This window comes from Eutrigla gurnardus, assembly GCF_963514095.1.
Source record: "Eutrigla gurnardus genome assembly, chromosome: 20".
NCBI classification, from domain to species: Eukaryota; Metazoa; Chordata; class Actinopteri; order Perciformes; family Triglidae; genus Eutrigla; species Eutrigla gurnardus.
Window position 1 is genome coordinate 20,243,222 of NC_139931.1, and position 18,568 is coordinate 20,261,789.

The 18,568-nt window shown below is 44.6% G+C and overlaps 1 protein-coding gene across 1 annotated transcript; it reads left to right on the top strand.

The window, feature by feature from the left end:
- Positions 1–319: 319 nt before the first annotated feature.
- On the top strand, positions 320–18,173 carry LOC311030475 (sodium- and chloride-dependent GABA transporter 3-like; the record flags this gene model as incomplete). The annotated part of the gene is made up of 14 exons (XM_084036243.1): positions 320–449; positions 3,473–3,607; positions 4,494–4,631; positions 6,249–6,360; positions 6,479–6,611; positions 7,506–7,640; positions 7,818–7,921; positions 8,006–8,130; positions 8,236–8,348; positions 9,433–9,570; positions 10,460–10,562; positions 10,992–11,092; positions 12,768–12,938; positions 17,990–18,173. The coding sequence occupies 14 exons, from the start codon at positions 320–322 to the stop codon at positions 18,143–18,145; spliced, it is 1,794 nt and encodes a 597-aa protein (XP_083892369.1). The 3' UTR covers positions 18,146–18,173.
- Between the last annotated feature and the right edge of the window lie 395 nt (positions 18,174–18,568).

The window sequence follows — 18,568 nt, forward strand, 5'->3', positions numbered from 1 at the left end:
GTGTGTTAACATTTGAACAAAGTGCTTTAAATCGACAGAGTTGTGCAGGTTGTGGTTAAAGTCAAAAGAGAAGTGTGGAGAGTTCATAAAACTGTGTTCAAGCAATGAAAAAGGAGCTAGAGTTTGGTCCACATGAACTGCTGCTGTGCAGACTGTGTCCGCTGTCGTTTAGCAATCGGGAAAAAACTTTATGACAGAGATTAACCACTTACGTCCTCCACTATGGCCCTGGGGCAGAACAGTCAGTGGAGTTACTCTGTCAACAGCAGAACGGCGGTTGTGGAGTAATACTGATCAGAGGACTGAAGAGGGAACAGCGATGGAGACCACAGTGAGAAACAGGGAACAGTGGAGGAACAAAAGTGAATATATTCTGGCATCGGCAGGCAATGTGGTTGGCCTCGGCAACGTGTGGAGGTTCCCCTACCTGTGTTATAAGAACGGAGGAGGTAAGGTGGAACTCACATCATCCATATACTGTAACTACTCTAACTATCATTTGAGATGATTGCACCCGTCATGAAACCAGGAATATAATCTCAAAAGTTAGGGTCAGCATCTGTTATTGATTGCTTAATTACATCTGCAATATCTAAAGCTCTATACAAGCTGAAGAAGAACTTTTAATCTATAAGAATGAAGGCAAAAGGAATGTGGATTGTGTAAAAGGAATGGCAGGTGATATGTGAAATGTTAGCGTTAATGACTGTGTGTATATGTACATGTATTCCAGGTTATGTTGAGGACGCGACAGGCGTCTTCTGTATTTTGTCTAGGTCAAAGGGAAGAATTGTGTGTTCGGCGTGAGAGACACACCAGTGTCTTGTGTGTGGCCTTGCTTTGCCTGGAGAAGCAGACGCTTAATAACTTACCGACCCAACTCATGAGATGTATTAATCTTACACTGAGGGAATCAGTTGAACAGAAAACTCTGACACATATATATATATATATATATATATATATATATATATATATGTACAATATATGCTCATCAACAGAACAAACTTTTTTTCTCAAGGAATTTCTCAAGATCTGCTGCATTGTATTTCTATAGCCCCTTTTAGACAAACGGTTCCGCCGTAATGGTGGAAAGGCGAGTCAAAATATGCTGTGAACCGGAGTGCTTAGAAATAAAAAAATTTGCGGCGTAACACCACAATGGTGTGTGCGTTTAGAGAGCACCCCGGCTTTACGGAACGAGTGAGGGCCTGTTCAGACTGCAGTGTTTCCCATACATAGACCAATGTGTGGCACAGCACCATAGAATCAACATCGATCACCACTAATTGATTTTTTATTTTTTTTTTGCAATGCGATTTTGAAATATGAATATCATTCCGTTCATTCATCTCCGCATAGCACTCTTTCTCCCTGTCATTCTCGTTCACACACACACACACACACACCATCGTTTCCCATAAATGTATTTATTTGTAGCGGGCCACCAGAATATCAACATTGATATTGATTAGATTTTTTCTACCTATTTAAAATGGGTAAAATCGTATTGTCGAGCTGCGTGCAGAGCATCAGCCCCTCCCCCCGCTTTCTCTCTGTCTCGCTCTCTCAGACCCGTCTGTGAACAGCCCCTCCTCTCTGTGAGTAGCCCCTCCTCTCTGTGGACAGCCCCTCCTCTCTGTAGACAGCCCCTCCTCTATGTGAACAGCCCCTCCTCTCTGTGAGTAGCCCCTCCTCTCTGTGGACAGCGCCTCCTCTCTGTAGAAAGCCCCTCCTCTATGTGAACAGTCCCTCCTCTCTGTGAATAGCCCCTCCTCTCTGTGAATAGCCCCTCCTCTCTGTGAACAGCCCCTCCTCTCCGTGCACACTCAATGCTCATGCACAGGAAGGATTGTTTTCCGTGCAGAGATGGCAATGGAGCAAGACTCACTGTATGTGTTTTTCACTTATGACACAAAGTGAAGCCAGCAGCCATTAATATCGATTCCCGCTAGTTGGCAAATTCAGGCAACGTTTTTAGTAATTCGGTCCCTGTATATAAACACAGGATCTGATCATAAAGAATCGGCCTGTTCCCAACTGCAATTATTAACCTTTCCTTGATGTTTTGTTTACATCTGCTTTTTATGTGTGCTTTCCCCAGACGTACTAAAACGACGATTTTATTTGCCAGCGTCAGCATAGTTTATTTGCATATTATTTGCATGACAAGATCTGATTGGCTGATGGATCCGTCGGCGCCTGAAAAGCGACGCAAGCGATGCAGTGGAGCGGACCCACAATTAAATTCGGCATAATATGATGCAATCCCATGCAAAGTCAATGAGGTCCGTCGATGGAAAGGTACAGTCTGAATAGGCCCTGAAAGGGGCCACTGAAACATGATGTCCCAGTCCCACCAGGGACAGAAACACTCTGGACCACTGCTACACCACATTAAAGGACGCTTATCGCTCTGTTATCCGTTGGAGCTCCAGGCTTCTTCGACTGCACTGATTGGATGTTTTTGAGGCTGCATCTACAGATCTTGACTAACTAAAACTGTGCCATCATACATCATTTTTGTGAGCAAATGTGTGTGCCCTGGTTCACTGCAAAACTTAGGTAGCTCCATCAGGCCAAGGAGGAGGCCTACAGAAGGGGTGACAGGATCCTGAACAACCACAAACACACTGATGAAGGAGATCAGAATAGCAAAGAGAAGCTACACTGAGAAGCTGATAAACCCGTTTTCAGCCGATGATCCGGCATCAAACAACTACCAACGACAGGAAGCCCTCCCCCCTCCACCGTGGAGAACCTTCAACTAACCGACGACCTGCCCGAACAAGTTTTAGGACCCGTCCAAACAGAAACTTTTTTTGTGTGTAAACACACAAGTCTTGTGCATTTCGGCCGGCTGTCCACACGGATCTGGCGTTTTCGGTGCCTGAAAATGCACTTTTCTGAAACCAGGTCCCAGGGTGAAAAAGAAAAATATGCTGCCTCTCCATTTTGTCTTCGTTTTTGTGTCGACGGCAAAAACGCATACGTCATCGCCCCGCCCCTTGAGCCTGACTTCTGACCCGGCGACCCTCATAACAACAACAACAATGGTTAACAACGTTATTATTAGCAATATCATGCTAGCTAGCTAGCTGGTCAGCTTACATTACCAAAGGAAGCATTGCCACGAACGTAATCATAAGCTTGGTAAACTAGAAATGTGTAGCTGGTTTGCAACAAGGTGAAACATTTGAAAAGTGAAACTTACCAGGATCCGTAACATTAGTAGAATTGCAGCATTAACCCCGCCCCCAGGCCCTGGCATAGGTTTGTGAACGGTTCAAGACCAGCAAAAGTTGGTGCTGCTCTGGAATCTGGGGTAGAATCGTGTTTAAGCTTTCAATAAATGGGTTTAGGTCACTGACTGTTTGGTTCAGAGACTGGGATTAAGGGTTTTAGAAATTGTGATGCAGATTAAACCCATTGCACAGCATCACCGGTCTCAGGTCTATTTCTGTGTCTGCAGGTGTCTTCCTGTTGCCTTACGTTTTCTTTGCTGTGCTGTGCGGCGTGCCACTCTTCCTGCTGGAGACTGTGATTGGTCAGTACACACAGGAGGGTGCCATCACCTGCTGGACCAAGCTCTGCCCGCTGACACAGGGTAATGACATCACATCTGTTTTTTCTTGGAGGATGAAGACAACCTGATTAGAACCCCGAACCACCTCAACTGGCTCCTTTTAATACGAAGGTGCGGTGGCTCTACTTTGAGCTGCCTCCAGATGTCTGATTCCTTCGGTCACTACCCAAACCTCATGAACATAGGTGAGGGTTGGAACATAGATGGACTGGTAAATCAAGAGCTCAGCTCCTCCTCTTCTGAACAAAGATTAAGGCAAGCCCTGCCTTCTCTTTCTGAGTCATCTAATGATTTGTCAGAACTTCCTTGAGGCCAATCAAAAGTCCTTCTGCATTGTCTCCCTAAACTCCTCCCACACCCTGGTTTTTGCTTCAGCAACCGTCACATCTGCAGGCCTTCTAGCCAAACAGTACCTGTCAGCTGTAGGAGGATGGTTTTGCATGCAAGTGTTACATTGGTGGTATATTGTTTGCAGGTTTTTTTTCATGAAATTCTGAGATGAAGCTTCCTCAGTGCTGCCAGATGTGGATGCTATGGGGACACAGGTCCATAAACTTGACTATGTATCTAACCAGTATCATTGTCATACCTATAGCACTCTGATCGTAGCACTGTTGCTCTTGAACTACTAGTTTACTCAGATGAGGACCTAACACTTGTTCTACTTTTAGCTCTTACTTTATCGGCAATGATTCGTTGTGGTTTCCTTGTTTCCTTCTTTTGACAAATGTACTTATTGTAAGTCGCTTTGGACAAAAGCGTCTGCTAAATGAGGTCATTTAGCAGACGCTAAATGAGGTCATTTAGCAGACGCAGATGTAAATGTAAATGTAAATAATGCTGTAAGTATGTTCTCTCTCTCTTTCTTTCTCTCTCTCTCTCTCTCTCTCTCTCTCTCTCTCTCTAGGAACTGGTTATTCAATCATAGTGATCCAGCTTTATTCCAGATTCTACATCATTATTCTGGCCTGGGCCCTCCTCTACCTCATTTACTGTTTCCAAGCCCCTCTGCCCTGGGCAACATGCAACAATAATTGGAACACAGGTCAGTATGGGATGATAGTGGGCAGATGTACTGCAAATTAAAGCACATAATAGACTTCCCTGAAAGATCTCACTCACATAGTTTTTTATTAATATGTGCTACTATTTCTCCAAAAGTGGTATCACAGTATGCCTCTATATGCAAGCTGCAGACTCGTCAACATGTGGATTGCACAGTTTTACGCGCCTGAAAAACACAGCAATGGAGGAGTGTGATATTGATTGCGATGGGGAAGCAGCAGAAAATTAAAGTAAAAGTTCCAGCAAACACATTTGTTCTACTCCAAGTTGTCCTTGTCCTCCAAATGTAGTTTGAATCTCATTTGGAAACATTGCATTCCATTTGTGTTTGTTTTGCTGTCTAAACATTCCTAACACAATAAGGATACAATCTGGATATGCCAAAACAGAAACTTTAGCTGGCAGTTGAACAAGCCATTAGTAAGGCTACGGGCCCTAGTTTCGTAGACCAGGCGCAGTCAGCTCTCAGCGCACCTGCGCCACGCCGACGGGGTGTGTCCGCCTAGACTTTGCAAGTTTCGTGCACCGCGCAGGCTCGCGCAGGCACACCTCCCGTCACTCCCACCCGCGCAAGTGGGAAAGAGGGAGGAGAAGAAGGCGTGAGTGGGAGACGAGGAGGAGACGAGGCGTGGACTGGGATTAATACAGCCGATTCAGATCTTCACCAATCAAATGAGCTCCTCTCCTCACCTTTAATACGTTAGGGGAGGTTCAGTGCAAGTTCCGTCACTTGACAACCCGACGACAGAAGCAGCGCCGCCGCTCCCACCACGCGCATCACGCGCTGTGCGTGCGTATCATAATAATAACAATGCCCATATTATAAAAAAACAGGAGAGAGCGAGGGAGATGTGTTGGTCCGAGAGGCTGAGTTTCCGTTACGCGTGCCATCCGCCTTTGATCTGACGTCAGATGTGACGGGACAATCTATATAGATATAAATTCACGTGTTGATTCAATTAGTTGCATTAAATAGTGTGTGTTGTGGTTATTTATTGCATTTAAATATGCCTGGAACTGTGGAAACCTGCCTGTGAGGTCTCGGTGACGTGTGCGCACTGCGCGGCGTCAGCCAAACTTCCACTCCGCCAGCTGTGATTCGCATTGAATGAATGGACTTTATTTACGCCTTGCACCTTTCGCAGAGAGTAGACCAGGTTGAAGCTGGCGAGCTTTCAGCGCAGTCTCGGCGAGGCTTTTTGCCACGAAACTTCCGCTGTGCCAAGCTGAATCTGTGACGCCTCCCCCTGCTGCGCCGCCACACCCATCTTGGCGCAGGCGATCCACCAAACTGCCAAACTGACCGTGCGCAAGACTGCGTGGGTCGAAACTTGCATTACGCCGGCTCCGCCACCCTGCACCGCCCTGCGCTGCGCCACGAAACTAGGGCCCTACGTATCTATTTGAGGGGCAATGAAAGCATTTCCTCCCACATACAAGATTCTTCTTGAAAGCTTAAAGCTTCCATTGTTTCCATTGATGTTTACTTTCCAGCAATCATCATCATGACTGAAACAATAACCAAATGACACATTCTGATAAATATTTCAGTTACTGTGTAGATGAACACATAATTATCTTGTCTTCTTATCAACAGACAGATGTGTGGACCTTACCTCCACAAATTGGTCTGCAACAGACAGTGGTAACCTGACAGTAAACTGCACCTCTGGAAATTTCACTAAGTCTTCAGTCTCTGAATTCTGGGAGTGAGTCAGTGTCACAACAAGCTCACAGCAGCAGTGTATCAAGCATTCTGTTTTCTTGTCAAATATACTCATTCTGGATGTGTGCAACCATCAATGATGGTCTGCTGTCCCCATGCAGGAGAGGAGTATTGTCCATGTCTGGAGGCATAGAGGAGGTTGGTGCAGTAAAGTGGGAGCTACTGCTGTGTCTCCTGGCCTGCTGGGTGGTCTGCTACTTCTGCATCTGGAAAGGGGTCCGTATCACGGGAAAGGTCTGTCTTGGTGCGAGGATTCAAGGGTCAAACCTATAAAACTAGAAAGAAGCCTAGATAATTAGCTACCTAGCTAACTGGAGTTAACTAGATACATAAATGACTAGCTACCTAGATAACTAGTAGGGTTGGAAACGATAAACCGATGCGACCGGTCCATGTCTAAAAATAAATACATTGACATGTGATTTTGTTGTTCTGTTTTTTTTTTTTTTTTTGCCAGTGCCATACAGCCACAATGCTTGGGGATTTGTGGTATTTTACATATTTGAAAAGAAACTATTGTACTGTCACTTTAATAGAATCAGCTTCTTTATTAAAATATCTACAACAAATATTAACCGTAGAATCGAATCGCATCGTTCTTACACTGTATGGAATCGATTTGAATCGAATCGGTCCGTAATAAAAGGATATCGTTTTTGAATCGAATCGTTACCTGTGTATCTAGATGCATATCGAACCGTTTATCGCCAAGAGATGTGCAACCCTAATAACTAGCTACCCAGCTTGTTAGATAACTAGCTACCTAGCAAACTGGAGTTAACTAGATACATAAATGACTAGCTACCTAGATAACTAGCTACCCAGCTAGTTAGATAACTAGCTACCTAGCTAACTAGATACCTAGCTTACTAGATACCCAGCTAACTAGCCAGCCATCCATCTGTATGTCAGCTCTCTTCCTGGTGAGGAACAATACGGCCCCACTGACGTGTGTTGTCACCATTTAGCAACAATCATCATTTTCTTTTGTACAAGTCAAGATTTCGCAATGCTGTTTCTTTCTTACAGTGGTCCTTGTATGTTTAATATGTGTATAGGATGAGTGCTAACCTGATTGAGCCTTTGTGTATGAACAGCAGTATGTAAAATAGCCACTGAACTTTCCAGGTGGTGTATTTCACGGCTGTGTTTCCCTATGTGATGCTGGCCATCCTGCTGGTGAGGGGAGTGACACTGCCAGGAGCCTCGCAGGGTTTGGTCTACTACCTGTATCCAGATCCTTCCCGCTTGGCAGACTTTCAGGTAAAACAGCGTGGTCAAATCATGCAGCTTCACAGTGTCTAGTTTATTTGAGAGGGAAGGTTTTTTTCTTATTAACCCAAATTCACAAAATGTAGATAAAACAATAACCCCGCAGGATACACTGATATGGTACTGACAACCTAATCACATATGTTTTTATAAATCTTTGTTCATCAGGTGTGGATGGACGCTTGCGCTCAGGTTCTCTTTTCCTATGGTGTTGCATCAGGTTCCATAATCACACTGGGCAGCTACAACAAAGTCAAAAACAATTGTTATAAGTAAGTCATGCCATCAGTAGTTCCACTCATACATGCAGGTCTCAGTACTGATCTGAATGCTAAGCTCTATGTGTGTGTCTGCAGGGACAGTCTGTGGCTGTGTTTGCTCAATAGTGGCACCAGCTTTGTTTCCGGCTTTGCGGTCTTCTCAGTTCTGGGCTTCATGGCTGACAAACAGGGAATTCCCATCAACATGGTGGTTGAATCAGGTATGATCTGTCTCTGTTAAAAACCAAAACCAATGTGAAATATACCATCACATTTGACTGGAAGAGAAAGTCGAAAACAAGGAGATGTCTCCTCTGTTGTCACAGGTCCTGGGCTGGCGTTCATCGCATTTCCTCAAGCTGTTGCCATGATGCCCCTGCCTCAGCTGTGGGCTGCCTGCTTCTTTATTATGCTCATTCTGTTGGGACTGGACACATTGGTAAGACCAAAAGACCATGCCACGTACTGTAAGTGTCCTTAAAGCAACATAAATAGGACCTATAACGCTCCTTTTTTCCATATAAAAGCAGCTCTTCTCAGCTTCTCTATGAAATGCTCAGTTTGAGCTCCTTCCCCTCCCTCCCAAAAATCCAATCTGCTCTACTAGTCACCTGGCCCACTCTGATGCCATTGGTCAACCACTTAGTGTGTTTGTCATTAATATCCTGTCCCTTACCATAACTGGATAACAGAAGTTGCTTTGCTGAGGAATAGGGAGGAAAATCAATTTTAGCCATTTGTTCTTCAACTCCTCTTTTTCTGGTGGTATACAGTATACCCAATCAGCCAGAAAGCCATTGGAATATAGAGTATACCCACACAATACAACCACCTCATCAACTACCACTACACCACTGTGGGCAGGTATCATCCTATTAATAATAATAATAATAATAATAATAATAATAATAATAATAATAATAATAATAAAAACAGCAAGCAGTGTCGTGACGGGCCCTCGCTCATATGCGGTCGTGGAGTGCCTGGCAGTGTCGTGGACACCTACCTGTGCTGCCGCCACCTCCTCGTGGCGCAAGTTTAGACACATTCAAAGCCATCTATCTCCCTGACCGCTGTCTGAGGTGCGTGCGAAGTGTGAGCAGATGAGACAACAAATAAAATCATTAGCAGGTGTGGAAAGTTCCATGACTGTTGATCTGCTGTGATCCAAAGTGAAACATTTCAGTCACAGAGCTCACACACATGTCCATGCCTTCCTGACATCTCTCCTCCTTCCCCTAGTGTGACCCCTCCTCCTCCCCCTGTGTCCTCTCTCTGAGCATTAAAACACAACACATCTTCATAGTGTCCATGTTGTTTCCATATTACAAGTATAGGAAACACTTCCTAAATCTGTGAATGGGCTAGCCTGGGAGCATGTAAATGCACGATTAACCTGCCATGACCTCCGTATTGACTAGAGTCTGATTCAAAAGGTCCTTGATTACCCATTAAGGGCCGTTCCTGCACCACATAACACTGTAAACATGTAAGTTATTCTCTTTTCTGTTTGTATGTGCTAGTTTACAGGTTTGGAAACTATAACCTCGTCAGTGATCGACATGTTCCCAGGACAGATGCACAGACCCTGGCGCAGAGAACTCTTCCTCCTCTTCTTCTGCTCCATCAGCTTCATAATACAGATTTCTCTCGTCACTCAGGTAATACACACAGAAATACATGAAATGACCATGAACTCTTAACAGCACGGTGGTGGCAAACAATTTGGGGCCCTAGATTCGTCACGCAGCGTAGGGTGGTGCAGGGTGGCGGAGCAGGCGCAATGCAAGTTTCGACCAGAGCAGCCTTGCGCACGGTCAGTTTGGCAGTTTGGTGGATCGCCTGCGCCGAGATGGGTGTGGCGGCGCAGCAGGGGGAAGCGTCACAGATTCAGCTTGGCGCAGTGGAAGTTTCGTGCCAAAAAGCCGCGCCGAGACTGCGCCGAAAGCCCGCCAGCTCCAACCTGGTCTACTCTCGGCGCAAGGCGAATTACAGCTGGCGGAGTGGCAGTTTGGCTCACCTGCGCGCAGTGCGCACATGTCACCAAGATCTCACAGGCAGGTTTCCACAGTTCCAGGCACATTTCTATTTGTTACACAGAGTGTATACATTCAGAACAAATGGCCTTGGGAACAGTGGGCTTTTTTTTAGGGATAACGGGCTGTCGGCAAAATGGGCTTTCTGTCCACTGGGCCATTTTTCTGACTTTTGGTGTTTTTGGGGTTTGTGAATAATGTGGAGTCCCCAAAATGACTTACATAGCCTTCATAATTAAAAAAAAAGCCAACTTCTTTTGGTTTCACATGTAGTCTCCTGGGTGAAAAACTGGGTGTGTTTGACACATCCACCGGATTCACCCAGACTTCCTCCTTGCGGCTCTTTGGCTAAAATACATTTCTACTCAACCTATGAACATTGGGCTCATGACAAAGGATAATAACTGACTTTCTATTGGCATTGTTTGTAAGGTCAAGCTGATGTGATCTTACCCAGAAACACTGAGTTTATTTGAAGTGACATTACATGTATGTACCTCTGTGTGTTGTCCAGGGAGGAGTGTACCTGTTCCAGCTGATTGACTACTATGGTGCTAATGGAGCATGTATCTTATTTGTGTCTATGGTCCAGTGTGTGGCTGCTGGCTGGGCCTTTGGTAAGCGGCATCCATGCATGTTTCAATCTTAATAATAATGATAAAAAAAGCACAAAGAAAGTGTAAATTGAACATATTATACATATAAAATATGTATTAAGACAAAAATTAAAAACATGAGCTGTAAAATAAAATATAAATGAAGATGAAAGTAAAACAATTTGTCTTTTTTAACTGATTGATGGCAAGTTAGTTAGAATTATATTTAGTTAACAAACAGTATGATTTATTTATGTGTTGTTTTTACTTCACTCGTCTATTCACACGATTATAAGATTTTTGTTGGTCAACAGAGGCAGATCAGTTAGTCTGACCCAAATCAGGCTTTTACATCGGAAGGTTAAATTGTCACTAACGATCTGTAATAATTGTATGTGAAAAGGTACTTGGCAATAAACTTTCTGATGATTTTTTCTTCTAATGATGCAGGGGCTGAGCAGATGTGTGATGCGGTTGAGGTCATGACAGGACAGAGGCCATGGGTTATTTTCAAACTGTGCTGGCGTTACTTCACCCCTCTGATCTGCCTGGTGAGTGACACTATATTTACTGCTGCAAGATACTGAATCAAAGTAGAAAGGACATGAAATAAAGACTTAAAACTTAAAACGGAGTCTCTCCAGGGCCTAAATGTTTTGATACAGCCTGAATCAGAAATTATACAGTTTCCTCAGGGGATCTCAAATTTGAACAATTTGGTTGAATTGTGCTAATTTAATGCACAAGAGTCAAATGACCTACTACTTTAATTTAGGTTACATGTATTTAAATGGTCCTACTTCTCTCTTGATGTATTATCTTAGTAAACATTGTAAACATGAGTTTATGGTCTCAATCTCTAGTTTCAAGTCTTCTTCAATCCAGCATGATGTTCATTTAGTACATTATCAGAGGGGCGGGGCTACCTGGTGATGACAGGTTGCCACCACGGTGTTGTATGGTCTGGGAGTTCATGTTTTCATCTTAGAACTTAAACCCTTAAACACTATGTTGTCAGTTCATTAAGTCAATTGTTACATTTTTGTCAAAATACTTACAAATGACTACTATGTAATAAGCTCCATCCTTGTGTTACTCTGTTTGCAAAATTGTTTATTGTCTTCAATGTATGCACCTTATTCACCAAGCCAATTTCCTCATTGGTGTAAAATTCTTCTTGATAATAAATCTGTTTCTGATTCCAGTGGTGTATAGCTGTACTTACGTCGTTTTGGGGGGGGATTTATACTTGAGTATTTAAATTTGTAGCAACTTTCACTTTTACTCCACTACTTTTCCCAAATAAAACGTATACTTTTACTTCGATACATTCCCCATTGCAGCTTCGTTACTCGCTATAAAATAAAATTTGAAGAAATTAGAACTGTCATGATGTTGGGACATGGGCACAGGATGTAGCAAGCAGGTTTGGCCCATCAGTGGTGGTCCTAGCTAGATTGGTAACGTTGATTTGCGAGTGAAACAAGTGCTCTCAACCTACCACGGTTAAGTTTCGTTTTGAGGGAAAACCTGGATGGGAAATGGAAAACACTGGGTGTGGATAACAAGTGTCCTTGCTGTGAAGGCCTCATGTTCCTACAGTGTAATGCAAGGTGGTGTACATGCTTTCTCCGACATGTTAAGAAGTTGAAGAAAAGAGAACACTGAATGAAGGGAGGAGGGATGGATGAATGAATGAAGGGAGGAATGGAGCACAGGAGGGATGAATGGAGGGAGAGAGGAAGGAATGGGTGGTGGATGGGAGGATTGGAGGGAAGGTAAGGAAAGACCCTTGGTATTGATTTTAGAGTTTTTATATTCTGAAAGTGTCAAACAGTTCCAATAAATCTCAAAGGCTGCTTTGCTTTTTATTAACAGCATGTACCTGTACTTTAATATCAGAACAGTACATTTAATATCAGAAAAATTCTCTTGATACTTAAGTACAGTTATGTGATACTTAAAGACTTTGACTGAAGTAGTATTCTACTGGATGATATCACTTTTACCAGAGTCATTTTCTGGGAATATATCTGTACTTTTACTCAAGTGTGGCTTTCGGGTACTTCTTCCACAACTGTCTGATTCTGTAAAAACCCATGATGGCCACAGCCAAGATATCAAGTGACAAAATGTCAAACTCAAGGTTTCACGTTGGCTTTGCCAGTGTTAATGAAGTCTGTTTGTCCACAGAAGTATGAGTTTGTTCCTCCACTTACCTTCAAGGTTTGCTTCATCTGCTTCATTCTGGACTTCGAGCCCCTGACATCCAATGGGGGCTATGTGTACCCAAACTGGGCCTACGGTCTGGGCTGGGTCATGGCCCTCTCCTCTGTGGTTGCAGTACCCATCTGGGCTGTCGGCAAGATCTGCGTCACAGAGGGCACCATCAGACAGGTAGGAGCACCAACACAACCTGCTTAGTTATTCTCCTTCACTTTTGCAATGCTTAAATCTAAAAACGGTTAGAGGGAAAAGGCTCCATCCCAGCGATGGTTTATTTTATTTATATTATTATATTAATATTATTACCAGCAGAATTGTGTTATTGGTCGGACTCAACAAGTTGGGTTATATGTACTACCCACATTGTAAAAGCTACCAACAGCTGGGCAGAAAAATACAACCCAACTTCTGGGTTATGAGTATATCACTTACTTTGGTCAAATTCTAGATTCATTGATTAAATCAAATAATTATGAAATGAGGAAGCAGTGAAACAAGCACATTATGTCCCAGATGCTTTTATTGCCACAAGCTAAAAAGAATGATAATCCTGTATTTCGAATCATGTGTAATTTCATATTCCAATATGAATGTATAAACACATACACGTGTCGTGAAACTGCATATGTTAAGTGAGTAATCAACTAAGTTTGAGCCACCTCAGGTGTAGTGAATAGACTTGATTAGAGGGAGGGGTCACACACAGTACTTACGGTAAACTGCGCACTAAAAAGGCTGTCACTACAGCGTCAGCTGCAGCGTCTGGCCATCTGAACGAAGACAGCTGAACAAAGACAAGGGAGTCTATCTGCGGGAGTCCACCGAGGTAGGCATAACATCTTACCCCCCCTCGCAGCCATGTGTCTTATCCCAGTCAGGACATCACACTGGAGAAGATTTCACTGGAGACCCTTCACTCGAGGCTGTAACCCATCCAATCTCTGCTACCCACCATTCTCCACCGGTAAGGACCTTGAAGTACTAGGGGGGCTGTGGAACTGCCAGTCTGCAGTCAAGAAGGCGGACACCATTTCAGCCTATGCCTCCCTGCAGTCTCTCCACTTCCTGGCCCTCACAGAGACCTGGATCACCCCAGAAAAAACTGCCACTCCAGCTGCCCTTTCAACTGCCTACTCGTTTTCACACTCCCCAAGACGAACAGGGCGAGGAGGAGGAACTGGGCTCCTCATCTCACCGAGATGGTCCTACCAGATCCTTCCTCTGGACCACCTACCCCGATCTACACTTGAATTCCACGCCGTCTCTGTCACCCTTCCTTTCAAACTCAACATCATAGTGATCTATCGCCCACCCGGTCCTCTCGGTGACTTTTTGTATGAGATGGATGCCCTCCTGAGCTGCTCCCCTGATGATGGCACACCGCTCGTCGTCCTCGGTGACTTCAACATCCACTCGGGAAAGCTGCACTCATCTGAATTCATCGACTTCTTTTCCGCATTTGACCTTACGCTCTCCCCCTCTCCACCAACTCACCGGGCTGGGAACCAACTTGACCTTGTCTTCACAAGATCCTGTGGCATCTCGGCACTCTCTGTTACCCCGCTCACCGTGTTCGACCACCACTTTGTGACTTTCTCCCTCCCCATGGAGCCCACCACATCCCTCCCCTCTACGCCTCGAATGGTCACCAGCCGCCGCAACCTGAAATCCCTCACTCCCTCCGCTCTCTCCTCAACTGTTATCTCCTCGCTACCATCCTCAGAACAGTTCTCCTTAATACCTACTGAGGAAGCCTCCTCCATCCTGATGTCCTCACTCTCCTCTTCTTTGGACACTCTCTGTCCCCCTATCTCACGACCTGCGCGATCATCTCCCCCCCCTCCCTGGCTGTCTGAACCTCTGCGAACCAACAGATCATTGTTGCGAGCGTCAGAGAGAAAATGGAAGAAATCGGGCCAGCACGAGGACCTTACTCACTACCACCGCCTCCTCTCTGACTTCACCTCAACTGTTTCGGCAGCTAAATCTGCCTTCTACCTGGCAAAGATCAACTCTTCTGCCTCCAACCCCAGGAAACTCTTCTCCGTGTTCTCCTCCCTCCTCACCCCTCCTACCCCTCCGCCCCCATCCTTCCTTACTGCCGATGACTTTGCTACTTACTTTACCAAGAAAGTAAATGACATCAGCTCCTCATTTACGCCTATTCCCTCCCAGAAGACATCTCCCCCAACCCTCAACTCGGATGGTCTTACCAGCTTTAGCCCCCTCACCACTGAAGATGTTCACGCACTTGTTACAACTAACCGTGCCACCACCTGCTCCCTCGACCCGATCCCCTCCTCTCTTCTCCAAGACATCTCACACGACATCTTGCCATTCCTCACCACCCTGATCAACTCCTCCCTCACCTCAGGTGTCATTCCAGCGGATTTTAAGACAGCTACCGTGAAGCCTCTCCTTAAAAAACCCACCCTAGACGCTACTGACATCCAAAGCTACAGACCTGTATCTCTTCTTTCATTCCTCTCTAAAACCTTGGAACGTGCCGCCTACAACCAACTGTCATCCTATCTCTCGCTGAACAACCTCCTAGACCCTAATCAATCAGGATTCAGGACTGCTCACTCCACTGAGACGGCCCTTCTCACAGTGACCGAGTCCCTGCGAGTCGCCAGAGCCTCGTCCCACTCCTCAGTTCTCGTTCTCCTCGACCTATCTGCTGCGTTCGACACAGTCAATCACCAAATCCTCCTCTCCACTCTGGCTGAACTTGGCATAACTGACTCTGTTCTCGCCTGGTTTACATCATACCTGACAAATCGCACCTTTCAGGTCACATGGAATGGCTCTATGTCCAAACCCTGTTCTCTGGACACGGGTGTCCCTCAAGGCTCAGTATTAGGACCGCTTCTGTTCTCACTATACACCAGATCACTAGGTTCTGTTATCACATCGCATGGATTCTCCTACCATTGCTACGCAGATGACACCCAGCTGTTCCTCTCTTTTCCCCCGTCCTCTGACACCCACATTGCAACTCGCATCTCGGACTGTCTGGCTGACATCTCTGTCTGGACAACTGCACATCACCTCAAGCTTAACCTGAATAAAACCGAACTCCTCTTCATCCCAGGGAAATACTGCCCTCGCATGGACCTGTCGGTCACTGTCGAGGGCATCACAGTATTGCCGTCGTCAACTGCGAGGAACCTGGGTGTAATCCTCGATGACCTAGGCATGCAGACTATTTCTACAAACGTGTGAAAGAATGGGTCGCTCTCAGGACCTCAGGATATATATATATATATATATATATATATACAGTATCTATATATATCAGGATATATCTATATATATATACTGTAAATCCTCTAATATAGGCTCGGGCCTTTATTTACTCAAGCGCATCGCGGCCTAGGCCTTTATTGGAAGGAGGCCAGAATTAGAGACAGGCCCCTATTTCTATTTGAGCAAAACGGACTACCAGTAGAATGAATAAAAAACAGATTTTGTGTCTATTTGAACCTATAAAATACTAGGTGCTCCGCAGCTGCCATATTACGGTAAACAACGTTTACCGCTTGCCAGTATTGCACCCTTGGTGGGCTGCCACTAGGAGGATGATTGACAGGCGCTATCCTTCATACAATCATGTGCACACTTCATGGCTGCACCTGATTGGACGATCACTTTCACAACTGTCCTGTCTGCTCCCGGATTTCAAACAGACCAACATGGTGGCTCGTTTGGAAACTTTATAGTTCACCGAAATGTGTTTCTGAAAACATTTTATGCGAGAAATAAGCTATGCAGTTGCTGAATCTGTCTTTATTTTAGATCGACAAAGGTCAGTTTAAAAGATTTTCGAGAGCTTGCTGGAGGCAGCGGCGCACCGTCTCTGCATGCATTGCAGGGCTTCTTACATACCGTAAATCCTCTAATATAGCTTCAGCCAAAATCTCCCGAAGTCATTGCAGGCTGACAATGAATGGGAAGTGTGGAAATAATGCTGCCTGTGGACACTTGCCCCAGCCTCCATTAAAGACCGGCCAATGTTAGAGACCGGCCGGTAATAGAATACAGGCCAGTATTAGAGGATTTACGGTATTGGAATATGCAATTTCACTTTAAGATTTTGATCATTTTTACAATGATCATGAACTACATACACAGGTCGAAATTGCCTTCCCAGAACGTTAGAAATTTGCAGACAACTGTAAACTCAAAAACTATAAGCGCTTCTGTTTCTTTCTGAAAAATACAAGTAGATAATGGGAAATGTGTAAATATTGAAGACACAAAATACAGAAATAAAAAACACAAACCAAAAAACACAGTTGAGGTGCTTCAAGAACTGATCAAATACAATTTAAAGTGAAATCAAGAAGGCCAATATCACTTAATCAAAGTCCTGCAAGGGACCCAAGACGTTTTTATTCAAGATATTTGCAGCCATAACGTTACTGTTATGCTTTTGTAATGTAATGTACCTCAAGGGAATATTCTCATATGTTCTTAACGGGAACATTTCATTACATTCCAAAAGTCCAGAGGTAGCATAAGTGCAAACGTTACAACCAGATCGAGGAATGTAAAGAATCAACAACCAATACCTGCTGAGAGGATGTTGGTGAGAAGGTCAGCCTCTCCTCCTTCCTGGCCATGCAAATGATCTCCGCTGGGAAAAACAGGGTTCCAGTTTTCAGTTGATCTCCCAGGAGAAATCCTGAGAATCACAGGAAAAGACAAAGATGTAAAAGAAGATGGAAGACACAGACAACATAAACTCAGCTACAGTATTATCTCTTGAATTGACGTGGTGTATACATTATGCCCAAAAGATCTTCTACATTTGAAAAACACGTGACCCATTTTATCCTGACCTATGAATGCAGACATACCTAAATCAGCTCTGTGTGGTAATGTTCAAGTTTCAGCTGTGGCCCCAGGAGAGGTATCATGGAGGTCTCATTATATTGAAGTGCAAGAGTTGCAAAATATAACATGACCTTTACTTACCGTCAGTAGAAAGATGGCAATGAAGCCAAACCCCGATTTCAGGTCATATCTCCAGCCCACTGCGCCGGGTCATTATTTTGAAAGCAGTGTTGGGTCAAACCCACCTAACCCAGCATAAGCAAGCAAGATGAACCCAGCAGTTTTACTGTTTGATTTCCCCAAATATATTATTAACATTATATTATCTTAAATATTAACATACATTATGTCTGTCCCATTGTCTTTTGTTCTGTGCTCAACAGCGTCTGTCGGTCCTGTGGCATCCTGTCCGTGATCCAGTGGGTGATCCTGTCTGTTATCCTGTCTGTGCTCCCGTGGGTTCTGAGAAAAACACAGACCTTCTCCAAAATGAGCCACATATGAAACGAATGTCAGCCTCTATCCCTGACGTGTTATAAGTCTGTATGAAATGGACTTATGTGAACGGCTGCCAAAGGAAGATACTTAAAGTCCCCTGTGGAGTTTTTCAGTGATGTAATCTTATCTTCCTCCATGAGGTCTTCGAAAGGCAGAACCACGTTGTGCACCAAAATGCTTCCCCGACTGCAAGACACCTCACCCTAATTGCTCCTGACGAGCTGGCTGACATTCTACCCATCATAGCGCGCAACCCTCTCCGACATTACTGTTGCATTTGTATTTGAGACCATATAAACCCATTCTAACTGATGTAAACCAGAGATTGCCCTATCGCAAGTCACTCCACGTTTCTGGTTCCACCACCATGTCCGAGAAGTCCTTTCCAAGTTGGGGGTTTCTCCCACACTAAACTCCAGTTACACACACGCTTTACTCACTTCCAGCCAGGCTTTCCAGGCCAC